The sequence below is a fragment of the Mya arenaria genome, chromosome 12 (assembly GCF_026914265.1).
Source record: "Mya arenaria isolate MELC-2E11 chromosome 12, ASM2691426v1".
Taxonomy (NCBI): domain Eukaryota; kingdom Metazoa; phylum Mollusca; class Bivalvia; order Myida; family Myidae; genus Mya; species Mya arenaria.
This window is the reverse complement of record NC_069133.1, coordinates 14,383,543-14,393,362: the sequence shown is the minus strand read 5'-3', so window position 1 is coordinate 14,393,362 and position 9,820 is coordinate 14,383,543. Positions and strand designations below refer to the sequence as shown.

General features: G+C 34.2%; 1 protein-coding gene across 1 annotated transcript; it reads right to left on the bottom strand.

Moving 5' to 3' along the window:
- Positions 1 to 8,493: 8,493 nt before the first annotated feature.
- On the bottom strand, positions 8,494 to 9,516 carry LOC128210474 (acanthoscurrin-2-like). The gene is made up of 2 exons (XM_052914822.1): positions 9,504 to 9,516; positions 8,494 to 8,966 (listed from the first exon to the last, which is right to left on the bottom strand). Exons 1-2 carry the CDS (start codon positions 9,514 to 9,516, stop codon positions 8,494 to 8,496), a joined length of 486 nt encoding a protein of 161 aa, XP_052770782.1.
- Positions 9,517 to 9,820: the final 304 nt, after the last annotated feature.

Below are 9,820 nucleotides of genomic sequence, written 5' to 3'. Positions count from 1 at the left end.
ATAAAACATCAATTTTTGAACTTAAATATAAAACTTAAATATAAAAATCTTCGATCTGATTTTTTGTCAGCAGTCTTATATGACTGGTTTCCATGGATTTTTGCAAAAATTGGCTCGTTCCAAGACAAAAAATTACGTTTTCAAAACGTTTAATCTGTGAGAGTGCACCTTTAAAAGCTTGTCTTGTTTCAGTGAAAAATCGTCGAATTCTTCCTAATGCATTCAATCCAAAAAAGACAAGGCGTTATTCATGTCGCCATAGTTGGTGTATTTATCTATGTTGATTAGTAAATGCTTCGTTTATTCACGATTTCAAAGTAATGAAAAACAAACATTTCCAAGAGTGTTGCCAACTCGTTATTTGGTACGTTGTATACGTACACGTTACATGTCAATCTTTAACAGGCATAAACAAATTTAACAGAGGCGCGCATTGAATAAAAAACACGTGGATACAAAAGAAACGTTGTATACACATGCAACATCACAATATTCCCAAACTTATTGTACAGAAATAAGGCATGGCTATTTATAGAACGGTCGTTTTTGAAGTCAATGACATGCTTTTCATGAATGAAACAGTTTAAATCGTAATAACTGACTGTAAAAATTTCATTCTTTAAAATAATTCACTATATGCTCTACATCTATTAGTTCTTATTAAGTCACCCCATATCCATGATTGTCATCCCAAAACACAATATTGTTATCTCACATGCAACACTGTCACCCCACTTCCATCCTTGTCACAACAATTGTTTTCCCGAATGCAACATTGTCACTCCATTTGGAACATTGTCATCCCACTTGGAACATTGTCATCGCACTTAAGACATTGTCATGTTCCTTCAAATATTGTCATGTTCCTTCAAACATTGTCATCTCACTTAAAACATTGTCATGTTCCTTGAAATATTGTCATGTTCCTTCAAACATTGCCATCCCACTTGACACATTGCCAAACCATTTGAAACATTATCATCCGACTTGAAACATTGCCATCCCTTTTGAAACATTGCCATCCCAATTGAAACATTGCCATCCCATTTGAAACATTGTCATTCCACTTGACACGTTGTCATTCCACATTAAACATTGTCATTCCATTTGAAACATTGTTATCACTATCATTATCATTACTATTATTATTATTATAATCATATTACTATTATTATTATTATATTATTATTGTTATAATTATTAATTTAATTATTCATTTACTCATTTATCCATCAATCCATCCATCCATTCATCCATCCATCCATCCATCCATCCATCCATCCATTCATTCATTCATCCATTCATTCATTCATTCATTCATTCATTCATTCATTCATTCATTCATTCATTCATTCATGCATTCATGCATTCATTCAGTCAGTCATTCAGTCATTCATTGCTTCAGTCATTCATTGCTTCATTCATTCATTCATTGTGAATAAATTACGTAAGTACTCGTTAATTGTCTTAGTTTCCCATTCTTATGTACTAGGTGCATTGTCGGTTTATGTTAGCTCCGGTCTAGATGAGAATATGGGATTTAATGCAATTAGCCCTCGGAGCTCCTCAGCCATTTCTATCCAAAACCACCTCGGATGTATATGAACGGTTAACATACTCAAACGGTACGTTTAAATCCGCTGGAAGTAGATCGCGTAGTAATTTAATTTAGCAGTTAACCTAAATAAATCTTAACGGGCGAGTAGAACTCGTGGGAATCTTAATAGTTTATGCAATGATACAGTTCACCGACAATCAATTTTAACTTAGATAAACAAATGAGAGCTATATCAATACATTTCATTAATGATATAATTAAACTAATTCCACATATATATATATATATATATATATATATATATATATATATGTTTATTTACGTCTCATCCATGTACATACAGTTCAAGTTTATACAATTTGCATGTACACATCCATTCTATTTAAGAATTATAAGAGACGGACTTGCAACCTTATTGGCATATAATCATAAAATCACATGTACATAGTAACAAACACTAAAACTATAAAACAGTTGTTAATTTCTTAAAAACCGCAGTATATAAGACCATGATACATTCACGAATAAGTGTATGTCATTAACAATAAAAATAATTGTTCATGTAGCTTAAACTTAAAAGGCATTGGCTAAGAGCAAAATAAAAAGGCTAAAAAGTTGTGTGTAACACTTACCTATTACTTTTATTATGGACTAAATAAACAACTTCCTAGGTTGAATGAACCCCTTTCCATGTGTACCATTTCAGGACTAGTACGTTCAAATGCAATTGACCAATATATTTAACCTCTAAATTAAGGAACAAATTACAAGTTATCACTACCGTTGGTTATTTGAAAACATGTTGAAATATCTCATAAACAGAAAAAGCTTCCCCCGCAACCCTTTGACGAGACTTCCCTAGCCAATAAGAACACCTACTGGTCGCGATTTAGCGTTTCCATTAAGTAAAACATTTGTCAGACCTGAACAAAGTATTGATAGATTTTCAATTGACTTTCTAGTTTCTCAACATTGAATGTTAATACATTAACACGAGTTAAGAAAATCATCTAAATCTTAAAATGGTGATTGTCCATAGAGATACTCAACCCAGCCTATACTATAATACCATTTAAAGGAAAGAAAGGAAACAGAAACATAACTGTTCCACTATATATACGTGACCTTTAAATATGTGTTCATGCTTTATTTTTGTTTACCTAAGTATAAGCAATGGATTCGGGGATATTCAATAGCTTTACTTATACATGTCTTTAGCTTTAAAAAAATAAATAAATACATAATCCATATGTGTTTACCAAAACCATGTTAGTCCCTTTCAAAAACAATTTTACCTCACAGAAGATACAGTGGTCCTCACAGGTTTCGCGACACACAGAGCACTGGTAATCCGTCGTACACAAATTACACAACAGTTACACACATATGCACTTACTTAAGAAACTCAAATATGTCTTTAATATACACGTGTCTGTACAAAAATGACACTTTAAAAGTTTATGAAACTACATCAAGGCCCTATCTCTATTAGCATATTGTTTCAATAACAGTGTATTATACAAATTGGTGTATCATTAAAAAATGAGGAATTATATAGTAAATTTCATCCATCGGCCCTTCTTTGTACTTTAATTACTTAATATATAAATCTTTTGTCACCCTGCATACTTGAAATGGAAATTTAAATAAGATAATATCCGATAATTGCTTTGTTTGGATTAACGAGTTAACAAGAAGACTAAGCGTGATCAAGATGGCTTCACTTGCGTATTTAATTGAAATAGGTGTGAACGCCTTACCTTAAAAGGCGGCTAACTTCCAGAAAACTGCTAAATATCACAAAATTAAATGTTTATCACAGCCTAGTTCTTTAAATCGTATACTGTACGATAATTTTATATTCAAAATACTGATTATTTAACTATATATATTTATTTTGTGTATACGTCAATATATATTTTAAGTGCTAAGCATCCACGCTACATTTACTGTTGCCATTTATTTTTATTAAATATCATATCATTATATATTGTGATTAATGAAGTTATTGTTTTTAAACTTATAGTCTTAATGGAATATGTAGCGTGCTCGCCGAACGGGTATTATCCGACGGTGAGGGTAAATAAGCTCTCCCCCTATTACTCAAAATCATACACTAGATTCAGAAATGATAGGTCTCCTAAAATCAATTCAAACAGAGGAGTCAAACAGGGGTGGGGGGGGGGGGGGGGCTTGTAGCATAGTAAATTAAATGGCACTTGAGAAATTGATGACCAGAAAAGATATGTTATTATTCGTTGATGAGGCTATAGTTTTTGCAAATGATCAAACAAATTTACAATCATTGTCGGATGACATCGAACGTTACTGTAACACGTTGGGAATTCTTTTTTTTTAATGTAAGTAAAACAAAAGTTATGATTTTCGAAAATGGTCGCCATACGTCACACGACTTCTATATAATATTATGTAACTCTAAGATTGTAGCTGCTTCTTCATTCAAATATGTGGGTTTACACATTTTAAAATGTAAAGTAGTAGAAATAGTAGTAGTTGTTGTTGTGGTGGTGGTGGCGGCGAAAGAAGCATTGGTTATAGCAGTAGCAACAGCAGCAGTATCAGAAGTACCAGTAATAGAAGTAGTAGCAATAGAGACAAACACGTTGCAATTGATTAGTCACTATGGTGATGATGATGATGATGATTATGGTGTGATGATGTTATTGGCAGCATTGGAAAACAACGCTAAAGTAATATTATGCAAAATGCTTAAAATGTGTTTAAACAACAAATTTAAACAAACACTAAAATAATAACATACATACATATAAATGTACATATACCTACCAACGGCCTATACAAACTGTAGGGTAGGAACCAAGTTCCTAGTTAGGGTCGGGTAACCCGGACCAATTGATTTTAGGTCTAGATAACACGATAGACGTTTCGATACTGAGACCATGATATGTGGCGCTAGCGACAAATTGTAAACTGCATACATCTTGCGGCTATGCAACCTTTGGAATGACTAAATGGGAATTTGAGCAGGCTGAACACGCCAACTTACGCATAACAGTACGAGTAAAAGTAGCTCTCAATCCCATGAAGGATAATCTAAATACATTAAGGTTGATTTTGCTTAAATTTTCATCGGCAGTGTTTTACATCAATTATATTGAATGATCTAAAAAAATCAAATTTACCGTACAAGTTATGCACAAATGAAAATAAATATATGAATCCACAACTATATCAAAAGTCGAACAATTTTGGACAAGTGAATTGTGAATTCGCCCGAAAAAAGAATTTCCAAATATACATTGTAGAGACATTCACCGTTCATATGTTATTTGTTTAATGATGTTTTGCTATTGCAGAAGCTTGTCCAAATAATTGTTTATCGACAAACGTTTTAACGATTTTTGATATTTCAAAACCTTATTAGAAGATTCCCTAACAAAGCTATCATTTTAGACTAATGAAGAGGCTTGCTTGTAGCTTTCTACCTGGTAGAAAGCACAAAAAAAATGTCAAAACTCAAAAAAAAAATTTTTTTCAAAAGTTGAGTAGAAGGCCACATATTTTAGTTTTAACCTTATCAAGAATTCACTGATTAGTTTAACTTATTTTACAAAGATTGCGAAAAAGATTGTATTAATTTATCAGTTTATATAACTTTTTTTCACAACAGCCCATTCCACACTTGTTTGACAACATGTCAGACACATTCGGTATTTCAAGTCAAATAATTTAATGTCTGCGCTTAATCAAATGCCGAAAGAATTTCTGCTAGTCAAAAAACATGAAATGTATATAATCAAAATAACATTACCATAAGTTTAAATCAGGAAATCACCATATATATCATATTAAACAAGCAGGATGTGTGTCTTTTTGGGAACTCTGCGCGCTTGTCGCGAATTGTCGCGAGAGTAACATTGACTATATGCATAACTGTTATACTTGTTTAGTCATATGTTTTATTTGCAATATAATTACTAATTTTCTTAGTGTTAGTATTGTTTACAACTAAAATTGTTAAAGATTGTGTATGCAACTCTTACAAAGGTTTATTCACTTCATTTACTATATTTTCACATGTTAAATATTTACTATACGGCATTGCACCGCTAAAGTTTACATTATGGATTAGCACCGCCGGTGTGTTTTAACGGTGCCTTTGCTCCGCTGGAGTCTGCTCCGTTGACACGTGAAATCATGTAACTCTGAATTCTCGTGCATTTCAAGTTCTTATACTAAGTATATAAAGCTGTGCGATTTATATTCGCCAGAGATAAATTAACGTTGGATCTTTCTGGACTTACATTATAGCAGTTTATTTTGGAAATTTGTGAATCATCTTTATTTAACATAAAACGAAATTGGATTATTGCTTACTATTTGGATTTGTGAATAAATTAAAATCATAAATTTGTGGTACTTTGTGTTAATAAAAGAAATACATAAAAGCTTGAAGAAAAGTATGTCTTTGTATCTCTCAACTCCAGTGTGGCAAGTTTGGGGCCAAATGAATAACTAAAAAGAAACTTCGCCACAGCGCTAAAAAAATACAATGTTTCACCAACCAGCAACTTTTTATAATCCTCTCAAAATACAGATCATAAACATGGACTAGCGATACCCTGCTCTGTAAAACAATGAAGTCGTCCACTGAAAATATTGATCGATACAGAACTTAACGGCAATTTCTAAGGCACCCGTCAGATGTATACAATATATGTTTTTATTTCATAAACGCATGACGTTAGCAGGTGCTCTAAAAGAGCAGCCGTAGGAAAGATTTGCATCCGCTTTAATTTGCTTTTTTTGTTGTTTAGGGTTATTAGTTTTTCATTGTTCATGCCACATAATTGAAAGTAGACCAAAAAGAAGACCCCCTAGCGCTTTTTTGGATATGCACATTTAATAGAACATAAATGGTATGAAAATATCACGTTTTGCGATGTAACCGTACACACATCCACATGAATTCCAATGAATAAGCGTGCGAAACGCTAATAATTGGTAATATCAAGTACAACCCAATAAAGGGATTAACTACGCATATTCTTCGTCTGTTTCACTCAAATTTCGCAAACAAATAACTTATTTAGTAGCGGCCAGGTTGAATAATTGCAAAATCAAACTTGAAATATTAAGTGTAGGTATAAGCTGTGATAGCCTTTTACTCTCAAAATGTGCTGACCAAATACACTATCCTTCAAATTTTGCACTTCTTTTTTTTAAAAAAACATTTTTTTGCAAATGTGTATATCTTAACATGACATTTCCACTCTAATTGCTTGAAATTAATTTTTGCAACCATTTGGTTAAGCAATTTGTAGGCATTAATGACTTGGTACACTAGTTCAACCCCCTAAACACAACTATGTTTGCAGTTGTAGGTCTCTTTTGGACGTTATGTTTTTGTACCAGAATTTCATTGGCCATACCACCATGTTTTTGGATACCAGTGTCTGTTGTTTTCCGTACAGGTCCGTAAAATTTGGGTGAAATTGACTATGGTTGTATAAAGTAACCTAAATCACTCTCATTGGCTTGATAGTATGCGAGCGAGTTGTCTTGTGCTGTGTTGTGGAGAAAAATGAACAAAACGCCCTTGTCCCGCTCGATGACCACTAACCAATAGAGCTTCATGTAATGGTCCTTCGCCAAGAGTGTACAATCATTGGCATGTGGTCCAAAGAGGCCCTGTCCAAGCGGTTCCTGGTTTCCTTGTTACATAAATGGTAAAATCTTTCTCTAAAATACAAGGCAAAGAATTATAATAAATTTGTATATATCCTCGTGAAGCTGTTAATTAAAATAGTTTAAATTATGTTCCTGTGAAGCGTGCCTTGCCTCGAGGGTCCTATGATTTCTAGACACTTGTGCGGTTAAAACCTTTGAAAAAGAATGCTCTTCAACCGCAGATATCTTTTCAAGCAAGCTAGCAAAACAACCTTAATAACCACTGTTATTTTGGTCATTTTAAGAAGATGAGCGACATAGGGCCATTTGGTCATTCTTATTTAAGGTTGAGCTGAAGCGACATACAACATTGAAGAATCAAACTTTGTCGCGGCATCGAATGGTGAAACTACAACATTTAAATATGACATTGTAAATTTTCTATTATGTTCTTATCTCAAGATGTTTTAACAATTTTTGACAAAATTTCCTGAACAAAAACAGTCGAAACCATTGGCTTTCATTTACTTGGCTTGATTTCCTTATTGGCTCGAACTGGGATCTCGAGCCAACGGGGTTTGACTGAATGTTAATTATTTTGACCTTTTTATTTCCTTTAAGTTTACAATATTTTGCTTTTCTTTTAACATTCTATTATAAGAAATCTTTATAAATATAAATATAACACTGCATTATGCGGACTTGTAGATTGCAAATTGTTTTAGTATGGTATGTTAATAGGATTGAGCTTTAATCTATTCAGGATTATAAGTCTTATTTCTAAGTATTCATGCTTGATTTAAGCCTTGAAGTAAAGTTTAAGTAACCTTTGGTAACACATTGGACGAATCATAGTGTGTGGTATATTTTATTTCTAGAGACTTGGTATATTAAATTGGTTAACACAAATTGTGATGTCAAAAGCAAACATTTTATTTCTATTTTAGTAATGATGAAATAAAATTAGACAAATCATATGAGTACAAAAATAAAGCGGATGTTCATTAACAATAAAATGTAACGTTTAAGTTGTTTGTTTCTATGTAACGGAAAGTTGTAAACATATTTTGTTACGTATACTCAGATCTATAAACAGAAAGTGATCAATGTCTTTATCAAAAACAATTATCGTCATGACAATAAAATAGGCGCTCCAGATATGTTTTCGAGACAATGCTGATAATGACGACCGTAGCTAATACCATGGTCGTATGCGATCGGTAACCAACAACGTATCCGGCCGAACGGCTCCAAGATCAGCCAATGTGTCCACCGCCATGTCATTAGTGACCGAGTCCACCAAAACGGCGACCGTATTTACCGTATCCACCGCCACCGTATCCTCCACTATATCCACCACCACCGTATCCTCCACCGATCCCACCGCCACCGTATCCACCGCCACCGTATCCACCATAAAGGCCACCTAGTCCACCGCCACCGTAACCACCGCCACCGATTCCACCGCCACCGTATCCACCATAAAGGCCACCTAGTCCACCGCCACTGTATCCACCATAAAGGCCACCGTTTCCACCGCCACCGTATCCACCGCCACCGAATCCTTCACCGATTCCAACGCCACCGTATCCACCGCCGCCGATTCCACTGCCACCGTACCCACCATAAAGGCCACCTAGTACACCGCCATCGTATCCATCGCCACCGTATCCTCCACCGATTCCACCGCCACCGTATCCACCGCCACCATAAAAGCCACCTAGTCCATCGCCTCCGTATCCACCATAAATGCCACCTAATCCACCGTCACCGTATCATCCATAAAGGCCGTGTCCACCGCCACCGTACCCACCGCCAACGTATCCACTGCCATAGCAACCGCCACGTTCATGACCGTAGGATACAGAGAGTGATAGTGCAAGGCACATTCCCAAGATGAAAAGGACCTTCATTGTTCCTGAAATTTGAGTTTTAAAGCTGAAATAATTACAATTGGGATATTTCATGGGGAAATTACTATACTATCTTTACCAAGTGTGGCTGTTCATGTTCTATATAGACAATCATCGAATACAATATTAAGTGTAAAACGTTAACTTGATTTATGCTTCAATGCTATAACCACGTCAACAGTTAAAACAAGAGCCCACTTTTTTAGAAAAAATATCGTAAAAAGTACTTTGTTTCCTATAACTCGTTGGAACGATATTAAAAAATAATAATTAATGCTGAGATTTACAATATTCTGTTCAAATGAGTGTTTGTAAAAAAGACCGTAAATAGTAGTAATCAAACAAAGTTTAAACTAATTGTTGCCATCATTCAGTGTTACCATCATCAGGCATTGAGACTTATGAGCGAAACAAATGAAGTTATTTTTGAATGGATAGCATTTTTGTGGCACTAAGATATGATCGACTCTATGGTCAACAGTAATAAAATATCTAAAGTCATATCTAATCTCAAGTTAATTTCATAAGTTATGTATCTCACTGATCATAAGATATGATGACTTAATATTATCCAATATGCTTTATCTTAAGTAATATGCATGCTTTCAAAACTAGGAACGTTATACATTTTCTTTAATTTGGCTTGAACATGTTCAGAATTCCACTAAAGTTCAGGAATGACTTAAAAGGACTGTAC